General features: G+C 41.7%; 1 protein-coding gene across 1 annotated transcript in view; it reads left to right on the top strand.

Annotated features, from left to right (window-relative positions):
* Positions 1–18,331, top strand: part of prkcea (protein kinase C, epsilon a) — a 426,235-nt gene that overhangs the window by 391,916 nt on the left and 15,988 nt on the right. The window contains exon 13 of the mRNA XM_078405002.1: positions 6,206–6,394. Coding sequence (XP_078261128.1) covers positions 6,206–6,394 — 189 coding nt within the window. The remainder of the gene's footprint in view (positions 1–6,205; positions 6,395–18,331) is intronic.

Here is an 18,331-nt window from a genome sequence, read left to right as displayed (position 1 = left end):
TTGCCGTGGAATATTAGATGCCAACTGGAAAATGTCAAGAGATTAACATTCACAGTTGGATTTCCCCCAGCTGTTATAATTTGTTGGATGTTGGGTGGAGAATTGGGAGAAGGACCATAGTCTAGAAATTAAACCCTTCCGCACTTTCTAGGCCCAAATCACATTCTTCAGGAAATTGTCCCAGACGTTTTTGCCTTCATTCACCTCAACATGTCTGACATTTTCTCAGCATCCTTGGAACACCTAATAATATCACAGATTGTAAAGTGGATACTTGGTACATTGAAAGCAGAAATTTGAACTTTTGGGACCAAGTTATAACATAGAATATCACATATAACAGTACGGCACAAGAATGGGCCCATCAGCCAGCAATGTTTGTGCCGATCATGATGCCGAGTTAAACTGATCTCACCTGCCTGCACATGATCTATATCCCTGTATTCCCTGCACTTCCATGTGCCTACCTAAAAGCCTCTTAAACACCATTATCGTATCTGCCTCCCAAATCGTTGCAGGCCCCCACAACTCCCTGTGTAAAAATACTTTGCCATGCACATTTCCATTAAACTTTACCCCTCTCACCTTCCCACTATGCCCTCCAGTGTTGAACCTTTCCACCCTGGGAAAAAGGTACTGACTGTCTCCCTTATCTGTGCCTCTCATAATTTTATATAACACTATCAGGTCTCCTCTCAACCTCCAATGTTCCAGAGAAAACAATGCAAGCCGATCCAACCACTCCCTGCTGCTGAAACCCACTAATCCAGGCAGCATTCAGGTAAACTGCCTCTGCACTCTCCAAACCCTCCATGTCTTTCCTGTAATGGGGCAACCAGAATTGCGCACAATACTCCAAAAGCAGCCTAGCCAATGTCCTATAGAGCTGCAATATGACATACACTCTTATACTCAATCCCCCAGCAATGAAGCCAAGCATAACATAGGCTTTCTTTACCACCTTATGTACGTATGCTGCCACCTCCAATGAGCTATGAACCTGGACTCCAAGATCCCTCTGCACATCAATACTAATGACAATACTAACACAAAGCTAGGAACACAGTACAGAGAAATCAGGAAAGAACCAGCATTTAAAGGGTCTGCAATATGGCATTGATGTCTTGTTTACAGTCCTTGCTAGTCTCAATTTTCAATACTCAGTTTTAAGGCGTAAGCATCAGTGGTCCTTTCACTGTCCAGAGACCTTTTCATTCAAATCGCTTGTGAGCTGTATGGTGTGTTTACTCATTCCTTGACCATTCAAAATAGTAGGACTTTGTGACCCCATAGTGGGATCAACTTCCCTTACGTTGAAACCTGCAGCATGCTGTGGCTTACGGTCATATAATCTTATCACATGGGGAGGTCGAGGGGGAAGTACTGCCTCGCTTCTCCCCACCTTTCCTTTCCAAGACCGCCTGTTCTGCAGCAGTTCTGTCGCTACAATGGAGAGAGTTCTTTAGGGTCTAACATGATCGCCAGCAGTCAGCATGAGAATGATACAGCATTTGTGAGCTCCAGTACAGCTCCCAGTGGGGCACCACACAAACCACAGTCCCGCATTTCAGAGATTTTTGCTTAATTACATGAACTTTGCAAGGCCTCAGATTGCACATAAGCGCTGCTGCATCAGTGCAGGATGAAACCCAGTTTTTAAACCTGTGGCTTGGCTTATTTACAAAAAAGTGCATCTCCTTATAATGAATATGAAGCACTTCTCAACATGTTGGTCATGAAATGTCTCGACAGCATGTTCTCTGCTAGTTTGTTTTTCCCAGTAGAAATCTCATTTTCTTACCCTCCTTTTAGTTCTTCCAGTTCCTTTCTGTTGCAGAGGAGCTTCATAATTAAAGAAACATAACAGCATTATAAATAATACCTTATTCATTCTTGGGGTAGTGAGTTAATCTGTTGCCTGTGAGATTGTAGACTTTTTCCTCTATCTTGAAATAGGTCTAGTCTATTTTTGATAATCAACTACATACATGCAACTAAAACTGTTAACTGAAGAGCAGGTTAGTACCCAAACAAACTTATAATGAACAAGTGTAAAAAGCCAGTTGATAAGTTATTTATTAAATTGTATTATGGCAGGAAGGGCAGAACAGGAGCCAAGTGAGAGCTGAAGGAAGTTACTAAGATTCAATGTGATCATATCTGCAGTTTGTCTTGGAAATTCAGTCCAGAGTTGAAGATCTGGAATCTGATATCCAGACACCAAGATCCATTGAGATTTCGAAAGGTTAACTGAATAATTTGTTCCAAGAGGCAGCCACACCACTTAGAATTAATTTTTCAAAATGAACATGGTCTTATTGAATGGCAGAGCAGACACCAGGGCCAGACACCTGATGTCCTGTTTCCTGCTTCTGTCTCTAATGTTGAGTTAAATAGAAACTAATAAACTTCTCCCGGTGATTCAAGCCAAAAAAAAAAAAAAAACCCAGAAAATACAGGAATCGCTCAGCAGGTCAGGCAGCATCTGTGGAGAAAGTAACAGAGTGAATGATTGAGGTCACTGACCCTTCTTTGGAACTGATGAGTCATTGGTCTGAAATGTTGATTCTGTTGCTCTCTCCACTGTTACTCCCTGACCTCCAGAGAACTGCAAATTAAATTGTCCAAAAGTCTACATCTATGTCACACAATGGGTCATCATATCAACCAGCATCTGCAGCTCCTTCCTACACATATATCTCACCGTATATCATTTGTCACCATACATCATATGGTGACAATCATGTGCTTCATTATCACGATATAAAATATTTAGATAAATATTTGTTTATTTCTTTGATTCCCCAACTTCATTCATGAATTAAAAGTCAATGAACAGTTCTATATATTAGTCTTGGTACTACAAAGTGCTCCTTTACTGAGCATCCTTTGGAAAAGCTGGTCAGAATCTTATACAGGACATAACATTATCATCAAATGTTCAACTTGTTACACAGTGGCACTGCATATTAATGAAGCAAAATCAGTTATAATTGAAATGTGATCTGTGAATATTTCAAATGCTGATGTTTTTAAGATGACTGTTGGGTATTTGCTAATGGAATCATCTACAGATACTGATCTATCACTGAAGTGAACTGAAGACTAGGAATGCATCATTTTTAACCATTGGTAACTTTGTCCCACTCTGTCCTCAGAGGGTGGTGACTTTAAGTTCAAGTGCTGAACTTGAACATGTAATCCAAACAAATCAAATCAAATCAAATCAAATTGCTTTTATTATATAACCATATAACCATATAACAATTACAGCACGGAAACAGGCCCGTTCAGCCCTACCAGTCCACGCCAACCACTTTCTCTGACCTAGTCTCATCTACCAGCTCTCAGACCATAACCCTCCAATCCCCTCCCATCCATATACCTATCCAATTTACTCTTAAATAATAAAATCGAGCCTGCCTCCACCACTTCCACCGGAAGCTAATTCCACACAGCCACCACCCTCTGAGTAAAGAAGTTACCCCTCATGTTACCCCTAAACTTTTGTCCCTTAATTCTGAAGTTATGTCCCCTTGTTGGAATCTTCCCCACTCTCAAAGGGAAAAGCCTACCCACGTCAACTCTGTCCGTCCCTCTTAAAATTTTAAAAACCTCTATCAGGTCCCCCCTCAACCTTCTACGCTCCAAAGAATAAAGACCCAACCTGTTCAACCTCTCTCTGTAGCTTAAGTGCTGAAACCCAGGCAACATTCTAGTAAATCTCCTCTGTACCCTCTCCATTTTGTCGACATCCTTCCTATAATTTGGCGACCAGAACTGCACACCATACTCCAGATTTGGCCTCACCAATGCCCTGTACAATTTCAACATTACATCCCAACTTCTATATTCGATGCTCTGATTTATAAAGGCAAGCATACCAAACGCCTTCTTCACCACCCTATCCACATGAGATTCCACCTTCAGGGAACAATGCACAGTTATCCCCAGATCCCTCTGTTCCACTGCATTCCTCAATTCCCTACCATTTACCCTGTACGTCCTATTTTGATTTGTCCTACCAAAATGCAGCACCTCACACTTATCAGCATTAAACTCCATCTGCCATCTTTCAGCCCACCCTTCCAAAAGGCTCAAGTCTCTCTGTAGACTTTGAAAATCTACTTCATTATTAACTACACCACCTATCTTAGTATCATCTGCATACTTACTAATCCAATTTGCCACACCATCATCCAGATCATTAATGTAAATGACAAACAACAGTGGACCCAACACAGATCCTTGGGGTACTCCACTAGACACTGGCCTCCAACCTGACATACAGTTGTCAACCATTACCCTCTGGTATCTCCCATTCAGCCATTGTTGAATCCATCTTGCAACCTCACTATTAATACCCAACAATTTAACCTTCTTAATCAACCTTCCATGTGGAACCTTGTCAAATGCCTTACTGAAGTCCATATAGACAACATCCACAGCATTGCCCCTATCAATGTCCCTGGTAACCTCTTCAAAAAATTCAAGAAGATTGTCATTCAAAAATAAATTTGAACTAAATTGTCATTCAAAAATAAATTTGAACTAAATTATCATTACCACGCAGTCACAAACAATAAAGAGCACACGACACACAACCACACAAGTTTAACACAGACAACCATCACAGTGATCCCTCCAGGTACACCCTCACTGTGATGGAAGGCAAGAAAAGTCTTATCTCCTCCTCCGTTCCTCTCCCGCGGTCAGGCAGTCAAACTGCTGCCTCGAGGCGATCGAGGCTCCCAACTCCCGAAGCTCCCGCCGGGCGATGGAAGGTCCCAGGCCGAGCCGAGCAGGCCGATGAAGGTCCTAAGCCCCCACCGGGCGATGGAAAGTGCCGCGGCTGAGCCACGCAGGGCGATGAAGGTCCTGCGAACGGGTCGATCGAGCCTTACGATTCGGGGCGGTCGAAGCTACTACGGCTGGAGCTCCCGAAAGCCGGTCGCCAGCCAAGGACCTGCGAGCCCCTGATGTTGAGGTCCACAAAGCCCGCAGCCGAAGCCTCCGAGATGGTAAATCCAGGCCCTGCGACCGGAGCCTTCAAGGTCGATCCCAGCTGGAGGCCGCCAACTCCCCGGTGTTAGGCCGTAGCGCGAACGGAGATACTACATGGAAAAAGGTCGCTTCTCTGTTGAGGAGGAGATTTTAAACAAAAATTTCCCCCACCCCCCACCACCCCCCATATATACATGGCTAAAAATAGGTCATTACATTATATACATTTAAACGCTAACAATACACAAAGAAAGAAAAAGACAGACAGACTGCCGGTGAGCCGCAGCCGCAAGGTGCAGCCACTTCCGGCCCAGCACTTTAGTTCAATGCTGAAGGTTCTGTTCAATGGGTGAATTTTTCAACTGCCATTGCGAAAACTTCATGGTATTATTCAAAGATCAAAGCGTTCCACCCTGTTTGGATGTTATTTATCTGATAATTTCATTGCTGTTTGTATGTCCTGGCTTTATCTGGACATCCAGATTGGATTCCAGATTTTATCCACTTCTCAAGTGAAGTTCCCAAGGTTTGAGGACAATATCTCAGCGTGAATGTTGTCCATCAATTAAAGGAAGGGAGAATGGATGGGGGAACAAATGCAGATGGGCTTATACCTTCTGATGTTCATTCATCCCATTTTAATAGAAATGTTTTAAAGTGCAATATATATCACTTCTGAACCCAGGTAAGGTTTATATTTAGTAGGCTCCAAGAATGAATGGGAGCAGATTGGCAGCTCAAGATACACGATTCCTCCCACAAACCCACCCAACCCTCTTCCACAACTATAACCTCATCCCCGCACCACAAATCATCCAACCATTGAGTTCAACAGAATAGGAAATAAGATAATGGTGCTTAATGGTAACTGATCCACTAGTGCCTATTTGTTACTTCTGCCCAAATGAATTTAACCATTATGATCTTGAAATGTCCAACACATTTGTGTGTTAACAATTGTGGGTTTTTCCTTATTAAAGATGGTTTGATATGTTTCTTTAGCTGTAAATTACATTAACTTTCCATTTATGTCCATCTGGGAAAATTCATCAGAAATATTGGAAGCCTTAATGATCAATTTTATGAGCGAAGGAAATAGTTAAAAGATAAACATTCTCAAAGTAATTCTCCCAAGTAAGTAATGAATTGTTTCAGGGTGGAACAGTACTTTCATCTGACATCCATTTGCCTTTCTGAACAGATCCTACAGGAGTTGGAGTATGGCCCATCGGTGGATTGGTGGGCTTTGGGGATCCTGATGTACGAGATGATGGCTGGACAGCCACCTTTCGAGGCTGACAATGAAGACGACCTTTTTGAATCCATCTTGCATGATGATGTGCTCTATCCAGTCTGGCTCAGTAAGGAAGCGGTCAGCATTCTGAAAGCGGTGGGTTCCCTTCACCCTTACTGCCCCTCACCTTTTCCCCCATGGACTTTGCTTTGTTAGTCGTAATTAAAACTGGATTTATTAACTTTTGAGTATTTACCAGTGGGAGTTGAAACACAGTTCATAATGCCACGGATAGGACAGAAGGGCTTGGGATAAGTTACACAACTTGTGGGAAAGGACAGAATGTTTTGTGATGTGTATATGTTTGTACTGGCTTATTTATATCATTGAGGTTTTTTTCTTGTCTCTCTTTACACAGTAGAAAAGTCCGTTCTATTCAAACTTATCAACTCACAAAAACAGAATCCATCTTCCTATCAGCTGGTACTCCAAACCTTTACATTTTACCTTAAGGCCTCAAGTATTACCTTACTTTACCTTAAGGCATCAAGTATATCAAGAGTCAAGAGTGTTTTATTGCCATCTGCACTGGGAACAGAAAAGTGAAATTCCTATTTGCCGCAACTTTTCAGGCACAATGATGTAACAAAACGATGAATAAATATACAAGAGACAATGATACAGTAAATATCAATAATACTAGATAATCAGACATACTTCAAACCAAAGTACGTACTGTAACCAAAACAATGTCCAAAGTAGATCGTAGCTGAGTTAGGGTGGTGGAGGGGATGGTTCACGAGGATCATGGTTGATGGGAGGAAACTGCTCTTGAACCTGGAGATCACGGTTCTCAGGTTCCTGAACCTGTTTTTTTCTGATGGTAACAGTGAGATGGGTGTGGCCAGTGTGGTATGTCCTTGATGATATTAACTACCTTTTGAGACAGTGCTTCCTGTAAATCCCTTTGGTGGTGGCGAGATCAATACCTGTGATGGACTGGGCAATGTCCACCCCCTTCTGCAGCCTCCTTCGTTCCTGGGCTTTCGAGGCATCTGGCCATCCAGTCAATGTGCTCCCTACAGTTCACCTATAGAAGTTTGATAGAGTATTTCGGCAACAGGTCAGATCTCCACAATCTTCTGAGGGAGTAGAAGGGTCTGAGCTGTTTGGCTTGAGATTGCATCAATATGCTGGATCCAGGACAGATCTGTTGTAATATGCATGCTCAGGAACTTGAAGCTGTTGAAGCTCTCCACTGCTGTTCTGTTGGAGGCAGGTTCATGGGTCCTTGGCTTACAGTTCCTGAATTGAACAATCATCTCCTCCGTCTTGCTAATGTTGAAAATGAGGTTAGGCACAAAATACTGGAATAACTCAGGCAGCATCTCTGGAGTAAATGGATAAGGGACGGTTCAGGTCAGAACCCTTCTCCAGACTGATCGTTGAGGGGGGAACTGGAAGCAAGAAAAGACCAGGACAAATCAGGACCGGCAACCGATGACCTCTGACATTGGAGTGAGTTGGTTGTTATCCTGGCATCATTCATTCCAATTGTCAATCTCCCTTCTGCACTCTGACACGTCATTAATTTCAGTAGCAACAACGGTGGTAATGTTGGCGAATTAAAAAATTACATAGGAGCTGTGTGTGGCCACACCATCCTGGGTATAGAGAGCGCAGAGCAGGGGACTGCACATAAGGTCATCGAGGAGAACATTTTGTTGCCAATTTGTACCAATTGTGGTCTGCCAACAAGAAAGTCAAGGACCCAGTTGCATAGGGAAGAGTAGAGACCCAGTTCCCTCAGTTGAACGTCGAACTGTAGTCGATGAACGACAGGCTGATGAATATGTCCTTATTGTCCAAGTGGGCTGGTGTAGAATGAAAAATTAGCAGAATTGCATCCGCTGTCAATTTGTTGTGGCGGTAGGCAAATTGTAGCAGATTGTAGCAGTTGTGGCAGAAATTGTAGCAACACGTCAGGAGCATCACAACTGGAGAGTATTTCGGTGAGCACGGGCGGCCAGGCCCTGCAGCAGACCTGGATCGCCTGCCGAGGACTGAGGCCCGCGGACTCTGAACTCGGCCCCGAGCCTCCGGCGTTGAGGGGACCCGGGTTGCCGAGAGCGAGGACGGACTGTGAACAACTGCCAAGAGAGAGGGGACTGTCTTATAGAGCCGTCGGAGGGCAAGAAGGGCCGCCAGAGGGCGAGGGGACTGCCGGAGAGCAAGGAGGGCTGTCGGAGAGTGAGAGGACAGATGGAGAGCTATCAGAGAGTGAGGAGGGACACTGAAGAGCAAAGAAGACCATCGGAGAGCGAGGAAGGTCTCCGGAGAGTGAGAGGGTCCATCGGAGAGTGAACGGACGGACGGAGAGCTGCCAGAGAGCGAGGAACGCAGTCAAGAGCAATGATGGGAGATCCAGGGGGAGGGAGGGAATTTTACCAGGTTGTATGCAAAATAAAGGATTTCACTTTACCCAGGCACATGCGACAGTAAAGTATAATTGTATCAATGATTCCAGGTCCTTACCATGGCATGAGTTGATATGCATTTTAACCGGTCTCTCAAAGTGTGTGTTCCACCGATCAATAGTCTTTGAGGCACGTCACCCTACTCTTCATGGGCACGAGTATTATGGATAATTTTTGAATGCACGTGAGGATGTCGGACCAAAGTGATGAAAGGTTGAAGTTATCTGTAAAAATTCCAGATATTCGGTTTAACATTATGGGGTGTATTGATCTGCAAAGAATAATATTAAACCTTAATAATTAATAAATTACTTCTTCCACAGTACATTGATTTTCATTGCAGATTTTGTTCTCAATACCATGTAAAAACTGAGGAATAGTCGATACCTGAGGTAGAGCATTCAACCAAGGGATCAGCGACATTGAGCTTGAGATTACGCAGGGATACGAAAGAGATGTGTAGGATGGAACTGCTGATGCTGGTTTAAGCCAAAGATAGACACAAAAAGCTGGAGTAACTCAGCAGGTCAGGCAGCATCTCTGGAGTAAAGGAATAGGTAACGTTTCGGGTCGAGACCCTTCTTGAACCGAAACATCACCTGTTCCTTTTCTCCAGATATGCTACCAGACCTGCTGAGTTACTTCAGCTTTTTGGGTCTGGTAAGGGAGAAATGTTTCTCCTGGTAAAATGTGATAGTCATGAGGATGATAACCTAAAAATATAGGTGTACAGTTTTTTCTAGCGGGTAGAAGGAGTAGGTCTCAGTCAACACAACCTCTAGGCACAGACACAATGCCCTTGAGTTGAGTTTTATCACGTGCGGGAGAAGACGGCAGGGGAAGAGAGAAAGACATTTTGGCCTTCCATCACAGTGAGGAGGGACTGGAGGAGACTCACTGTGATGGATGTTTCTTTTGTTTGGTGTTTGTTTATGATTGTATGTGTTATTGCATTTTTATTGATTATTCTTATTGGTCTTATTGTTGAACTGCAGGTAATGTTTCATTTCACTGCACATTTATGTGTATGTGACAAATAAACGACTATTGACTATTGGCACCGAGGTACAGTGAAAAGCTTTTATTGTATGCTAACCACTCAGCGGAAAGACAATACATGATTACAATCGAGCCATCCACAGTGTCCGGATACATGATAAAGGGTATATCGTGAATCATGCTTAGTGCAAGATAAAGTCCAGTAAAGTCCGATCAATGATAGTCCAAGGGTCTCCACTGAGGTAGAGAGTAGCTCAGGACTGCTCTCTGGTTGTTTGTCAGATGGTTCAGTTGCTTGATAACAGCTGGGAAGAAACTGTCCCTGAATCAGGAGGTATGCGTTTTCACACTTCTGGGCTTGTGCATGTGATAAAGTCATCGGGCTTATTTGCCCGATGATCTTCCAAAGGCAGTAGGCAGTGTGAGGACTGCATTATAAGGTATGTATCTCAACAACGGTATTTTGTATGAGGCAGGGTAGGCTCAGAAAGTAAGATTTACCTTTGAATTATTAATGAGTTTGGGCTAAAGAACTCCTCATAATGTTTCTGGAGAAAATTTTAAACATATATGTTTTAAAAACAAATGAAACAGGAACCTGTCCCTGCTGATCTCTTACCATAAAATCATAGCTGCTCAATGTGGCATAAGTCAATTCATTAGTCCAATATGCGGGTAGAAGTATTTCACAAGAAGTGAAAGTGAATGGATAAAAAGTCTGCCATTTAAGGATATATGATCAAACCAAATGGCATGTCAATAGGAAAAAGCAATTAATTAGACATCCATGTTTATAGAAAAATGATCAATAGAACTGGCATTTAGGCTCTTATCGAAACATATAAGATTATTAAGGGGTTGGACACCTTAAAGGCAGGAAACATGTTCCCAATGTTGGGGGAGTCCAGAACCAGGGGCCACAGTAGCGCAGCGGTAGAGTTCCTGCTTTACAGCGAATGCAGCGCCGGAGACTCAGGTTCGATCCTGACTACGGGTGCTGTACTGTAAGGAGTTTGTACGTTCTCCCCGTGACCTGCGTGGGTTTTCTCCGAGATCTTCGGTTTCCTCCCACATTCCAAAGACGTACAGGTATGTAGGTTAATTGGCTGGGTAAATGTAAAAAATTGTCCCTAGTGGGTGTAGGATAGTGTTAATGTACGGGGATCGCTGGGCGGCACGGACTTGGTGGGCCGAAAGGGCCTGTTTCCGGCTGTATATATATGATATGATATGATAATAAGGGGTAGGCCATTTAGAACGGAGATGAGGAAAAACTTTTTCAGTCAGAGAGTTGTAAATCTGTGGAATTCTCTGCCTCAGAAGGCAGTGGAGGCCAATTCTCTGAATGCATTCAAGAGAGAGCTAGATAGAGCTCTTCTTAGCGGAGTCAGGGGGTATGGGGAGAAGGCAGGAACGGGGTACTGATTGAGAATGATCAGCTATGATCACATTGAATGGTGGTGCTGGCTCAAAGGGCCAAATGGCTTACTCCTGCACCTATTGTCTAATGTCTAATCTGCAAATGTCTTTTCATTTTTAATTTAAGTATTTCAAACGTATTTGGAGCTTTACATCCTGTTAGTAATGTCTTTCAGCTGTCTATTTGCTTCACTTTATTTTCATTGATTGTCTTGCATGAATTTTGTATCTCGTCTTTCTGCTGTATGTTCCTGCTGTGCATGTGAAAATGTCATCACACTTTGGTTTATTTGCCTGATGATCTCCACCTGGAGCTGAGACTGACAATATTATTAAAGCTTTTTATGAACTCAAATACAAGCATTATTCGGCAGTATAGTCGATTTATTATCAAATCAGATTCCAAACATTGTTTCATTTAGTCTTGATTTTGAGCATTAAGAAATCATGGAATACACAATAGGTGCAGGAGTAGGCCATTCGGCCCTTCGAGCCACCCTCGCCATTCAACGTGATCATGGCTGGAAGTTTTGCTTCACACAGTCAAATCACTTCAGAGATTCCACACACTTTCCTTTCCCTCAAATTTACGTGCATCAGGACCCATCCTCTACAACATCTGTCCCTATGTGCACAACTACATACTATGTTCCACCAAGTTACTGAATAGTGATCAAAAGTGGTGATCTTAGTAATGTTTAACAGGGGTACAAATATCAATAGCTGAGTTCTACTTCAACACTCACCAAAATCAGCTCGTCCAATGCAAGGCGAACGTTGATCCTTGGATCATCCTGGATCATCCAATGGCTCAGCAACACACCAAGCAAAACACTTCAAAACTAAAAATACATATTTAAAATTTCACCACGCTTCATTACTCTACTCAGACTTTTGATGGAAATTTACAGAATCTCACAGCAAAAGCACCAAATTATGACTTATTCTACATGCAAATTCTACTGAGAAAAGAAGATTGCTTAGATTGTGAATAACCCCTGCTCTCTCTTTTAGCACTTGGTTTAAAGTCCTTTCTTAAAGTTGAGGAAAGATGGTTGGTTGAGGGGAGAGCGACATCTGCAGCAAGTGCATTTTATCGGGTCTCAACCAAACTAGTTAAGAAAAAGCCTTGTTGATTGTCAAGATTAAATGTAGTAAATGAATGTACCACTGTCTGATTGTGCTTTTGTGATTAATGTGGTTACCTCAATACTATAGAAATACGTTAACATATTCAACAAAATCCAAAGAGGTCACATTGGAATTGGCTCTTCCTGTGCTGAGCAATCACAATTTTTGTGTCTGTGACTAACATTCATACAGTGCTAATATGAAACGTATAAATTAAAAACCTTCTCCCTGGATCTATTTTATGTTGTGCACGTCTCATTGCTTGTGGGTCTGTTTGGCAAATGTTAGTTACTTATAGCACTTCCATAACTTTTAGCCTGTTTTTCCATCTCTTGAAAAATAATTAATGTGCTTTGTTTGGAAGACGTGATCCTATTTTATGTAAGATAACATTGTGTCATTTTGGTGACTTAGCAGAAGTTCACTTCAAGTATCACACTGACAATTTTGTTTGCTTTTATATGTAATTCTAAGAACCAAATGAAAACATGGTGTGAGTGGAGGCTGCACTTTTCACTCCAGTGACACGTGATAATTATGGTGTCAATTGCCCGATTGAAACTGCTTTCAAAGCAATTTCTAAGGTCTTTATCAATGCTTTTTTTTCCCTGCTGAGAGATTTTCTTGAGAGTATTGTTGTCTTTTATTGTGTCATTAGTAATCCTACAATTAACAAAGTATAAGTTAATATTACACATCGTTGTTGCCAGAGAAACTGCAGAGCGTCGAGTCCCTGTAGCTTTTTTGTTGTCTAGCGTCTTGTCGCTGTATAGGTGGAGGAAAGGAAAGGCACTGAAATTAAGTGATTGTCTGGGGAGATTTGTTTTTGTCTGTTTGCTAACGATTTAAGTTGGAAGGTTTGGTTTCCTAACATTGTGCAGTTTGCCATTTGATCTTGAATGACTCAGTTGTAATATACTATCTTGGAAAAGTTTAGACTAAAATATAGTTATCTGACTTTGGAAATATTAAAATGCCGATTGTGCAGACCTGCCAAAATCCTGAAATTGAAGCATGCGGATAAAGTTACTTACATTTTTAATTCTCATGCACAAAGTTGAACTGCTCGCAATTGTTTGTAGCAGCCCATTCACTGAGTGTATTTTCCATCAGTGGCAGTAACCAGCAAACTGACATACTCATATGAGCATAGGATACTTTGACAAAGTTTATATTTGATTTAATCCAGATATTAAATTGAAGGAAGTAATTTTGCTAACCATTTGCTTACAACCAGACCAAGGGCAGAATTGATATGTGAGAGAGCAAGTTGCATGATGATAATTTTTATTTTTGAAATTTTATGTGGTTTATCCACAATTTTGTTTGGTAGTTTCAGCCCTTTTACCTGTTCTGGCTGGCTGCAGCCAAGAGAAGATATGCACTAATTGCATTCAGATTTTCTTCCAACCCATGTTTCCTGTTGATAACACGCGCTCCAATCGTTTTTCGAATCCAAGTGTGTATCCTTTTAAATTCCAACTTCCCAGCTATACGCACCCAACCCCACTCCAACCATCCACTCTCGCCTTGTCAACAACTGGGAAGTACTGCAGCCCCTGTTATCCATTTAAGGAAGAATGGTTGGTAACCTGGTCTGGTTATTAACTGGACACACAGATTCAAACCTGCACCGTAAATTAAGTTCAGCCACAAACTGTATTGTACAGAAAAATGTAGTTAAAGATATGTAAGTAAAACCAGGATACCAGGGCGGCACGGTAGCGCAGCGGTAGAGTTGCTGCTTTACAGCGAATGCAGCGCCGGAGACTCAGGTTCGATCCTGACTACGGGTGCTGCACTGTAAGGAGTTTGTACGTTCTCCCCGTGACATGCGTGGGTTTTCTCCGAGATCTTCGGTTTCCTCCCACACTCCAAAGACGTACAGGTATGTAGGTTAATTGGCTGGGTAAATGTAAAAATTGTCCCTAGTGGGTGTAGGATAGTGTTAATGTACGGGGATCGCTGGGCGGCACGGACTTGGTGGGCCGAAAAGGCCTGTTTCCGGCTGTATATATATGATATGATGATGATGATATGATACAATCTTGCATAGAAAAAATATTCAAAACATAGGTTTTAGATCGATTAGATGTATGTAACATTTAACCAGTATCTTAATAACTGAGTATAAGTATAATCTAATTATCAGTGAAGGTTCATTGAAAGCATTCAAACATGATTGATTTAAAACATCTTGAGATTTATATAGAGGAAAATAAGAAGTCACTTTATGTAGATCATCTTTGAAAAGGATCTAGTGGACTGTTGGGTATAAACTTAATCATACCTGTCCTTCATTAGTAACTAGAACTTAATTCAGCCTAGGTAGACACAAAGTATAACTCAGCGGGTCAGGCAGCATTGCTGGAGAACATGCATAGGTGCCTTTTGGGGTCAGATCCCCTGAGTCTGAAGAAGGGTTCTGACTCGAAATGTCACCTATCCATGTTCTCCAGGGATGCTGCCTGACCCGCTGAATTACTCCAGCATTTTGTGTCTATCTTTGGTATAAACCAGCATCTACAATTCCTTGCTGTTATATTTAATTCGGCCTAGAATGGAACAAAGAAATTCTCATATCTCTCACTTATAAGGATTCTTCAGAAAATTAATTTGGGAATGGCTCAGCAAGCTCCTGGTGGGTTTAAGTCTATACTTTGAAATTATTCAGAATTATTTCAGAAAAATGGATTAATAGTCCATGTTTGGTTTGGAAAAGAGCAGAAGTAACTGTTAAAGCCTTATGAGGAGACTGGAGAATGAATGGGAAATGAGAAAATGGGAAGGATTTTGAGAAATATTTTGTATCTGTCTTCAGTGCAAAAGACATTTAAAAAAGCATCACAAAAATAGTGGAAAATCAGGAGCAAAAAAAGAGAGAACATGTTCTAATTAAGAAGAAAAAGAACAATGACAACTATTGGAATCAAAGGCTGAAACACTTTAGATGTGATATCTACACCCTAGGATCTGAAAAATGGCTCCAGTTATAGTGGATGCAAATCATTAGTTTCATCAATGATTCTCATTGGTATCGACCAATTTCACATTTCACAGTTCCATGCATTCTCTGCCTGACAAAGCACTCTCATGGCCTGGTACAGGAATTCCAATGCACAGGAACGCAAGACACTTCAGAGAGCGGTCAACTCAGCCCAGTCCATCACAGGCACAACTCTCCCACCATCAACAGCATCCACATGAGGTACAGCCTCAAGAAGGCGGCTTCATTCATCAAGGAACCCCACCATCCACGCCATGCCCTCTAATCGCTCCTGCTGTCGAGTAGAGGATACAGCAGCCTAAGACCCACACCACCAGGTTCAGAAACAGCTATTTTCCTTCAACCATCAGATTCTTGAATGGACCAGTGAAACCTTAATACTACCTCGGAAATGAAATACTAACGCTGCCTCATAAATTACCATAGATTTGTTTTCTAATTGGGCTTGTGCACTAATATCTTGTTCCTGGACAGTCTTTCTCTTTTCACTATCTTGCAGAATCTAAATTTGATGTGTAATTTATATGTAGTGGGTATTGTTTTAATCTACGTGCCTGTGATGTTGCTTCCGGCAAGGATTTCATTGTACCTGAACCTCACCATACTTATACCCATGACCATAACCTCAACTCAACTTGACTTTGTTGAAGCTGCAGGATTCTAAGAGGGCTTTACAAGTTAGATGCTAAGAGGATGTGGTGCAAATATTCAGGAAAGGAATTGCTCATTTATGGTGGAGATGGAGAGGAATTCCTCCTCTCAGAGAAATTTGAGTCGCATGAAGTCAAAGCCAGGATCACAATAGCACACTTGAGGAATCTTATTACCTATATCTGAATATAATTCTCATGCTCCTTATATTCTTAATTGAGGGAACTTTGTTCTTGATGTCCGTGATTAATATGATGATTTTCCCTGGAAAGTGCGACAAAACCTATAACCAATTTAAAAAGTCAGTCAATGATTAAGTAAAGAAACGCATCAATATTTGAGTTAAATAAAGTGACTTTTTACTGAAAGCCTTTTTTTATCTAAGTAAATGACCTGATCCACGCCTTGGGTTATATGTTAAATTCTGGGTATGTTTTTTGTGGAATAAATCCACACTTTTATTTTGAGAATATTTTTCTAAAAACATGTTATAGTAAATCACTGTAACACTCCAACTATTTAGAGAATTATATGTACAATTTTTTTGGTCTTAGGCCAATGGGAAGACTTCAGAGTAAGTAAGAGGAGAACATGAGCAGGTTAGCAGATTAGCAGCACAGGCCATAAAATAATATCTGCATTGTGAAATGAGAAACATCCAAGGTATTAAAATCCGTGTCAGGATCGCAAATTGAGAAAGTTAGAGATACATATGTACACCTCTTTAAAGGTAAGAATCCAAGATTAACAATAGGCCTTAAAAATGGGTGATCGGTTGCAGAGTGCACCAATTTCGGGTGAGTGGGCAGCAATGCGGATTATCTGCCCAGAATTGAAGCCATAGGGATTTTCATTGCCTACAAACAAAGTCAGATAGGCTTGCACCGAATTTGGTGCTTGGCAGATCATGAAATGTGGCAGAAAATCACCCAGATTAGGTCATAAGGTCATGTGAAAGGAGTAGAATTAGGCCATTCAGCTCAAATCTACCCCGCCATTCAATCATGGCTGATCTATCTCTCCCTCCTAACCCCATTCTCCTGCCTTCTCCCCATAACCTCTGACACCTGTACTAATCAAGAATCTATCTATCTCTGCTTTAAAAAATATCTGCTGATATTTAGAGAATTCTAATATTAGAAAAATATCTGCCTTCTGTGGCAGAGAATTCCACAGATTCACCACCCTCTGACTAAAGAATTTTCTCCTCATCTCCTTCCTAAAATAACGGCCTTTAATTCTGAGGCTATGACCTTGAGTCCTAGACTCTCCCACTAGATTGCTGGAAACGTGCTGATACCAGGTGAGTGGCATGATCAACAGCTGGGGCGATTCCATGGAAGAGGTATGTGTTGTGGAGGAGAGTCCTCAGAGTTAGATGGTGGGGTAGTCGAGGGTCTCACAAAGAATATATAAACCATCCATTTAGGACTCAGAGGAGGAATGGGTGACGCTTCGGGTCGAGACCCTTCATCAGACTCATCCTATCTTGCTCCTGAGTTGTGGATGGTGGAGAATTTTTGGAATATCAGGAAGCAAGTCACTTGCTACAGAATACCCAGCCTCTAACTTGCTTGGTATTTATGTGGTAATGGATTATATGAGATGGTTGGCAAAATTGCTATAAAATATCAAGCTAGATGAATGCTCAAAAATGTTGGATAAATAATTAGTTTGGAATCAAGGATTAGGGCTACAATGAGATGCTCAAATTCCAGAAAATGAAATAATAAAGAAAGACTGCTTGCAGAACAAGGATCTCTTCCAATTTCTCCCCACTGCTCAATTCTCATTACCCTCTTCAGAAAGTTCATGGATGCCAGCTGCTCTCAATGTTCTGTTCATTAGTGAAGCAGGCGGTAGCAATGACAAGTGGTGTGAAACATAAAATATGTTTGGTCCCACCATCTCCAACATTCTTCATAGAGTAATACAGCTCTAAAAGGCCCAACTTTCCCATACCGACCAAGGTGCCCTGGTCGCACCTGCCTGCCCTTGGCCCATATCCCTCTGAACCTTTCCTATCCATGTGCCTGTCCTAATATCTTTTAAATTGTGTTATCGTATCTGCCTCTACTACCTCCTCTGACAGCCCGTTCCATATGCCCACACCCTCTGTCTGAAAAGGTTGCTCCTTAGGTTCCTATTAAATCTTTCCCCTCTCACCTTGTTACATTCATGTACAATTTTTAGAAGGATCAGCTGAGAAAATCTTTCATTTCCTCAACTTTGGACTTCCATTGTCTGTCGTGAAGTTACCTTGTGATCAATTCCAGCGCCATTATTGTCATTCCCAATTGAGTCACCTATCCCAGCATGGGTCAGGAGATTGAAGAAGCTTCTCTTCATTGCCTGGCCTGTTGTTTGTTGAATCAGATTGCCTGAGTTTTATAATGATGACTTCATTTT

The sequence above is a fragment of the Rhinoraja longicauda genome, chromosome 9, assembly GCF_053455715.1.
Source record: "Rhinoraja longicauda isolate Sanriku21f chromosome 9, sRhiLon1.1, whole genome shotgun sequence".
In the NCBI taxonomy this organism is placed as follows: domain Eukaryota; kingdom Metazoa; phylum Chordata; class Chondrichthyes; order Rajiformes; family Arhynchobatidae; genus Rhinoraja; species Rhinoraja longicauda.
The sequence above is the reverse complement of the archived record's forward strand: the minus strand, read 5'-3'. Positions and strand labels throughout refer to the sequence as shown.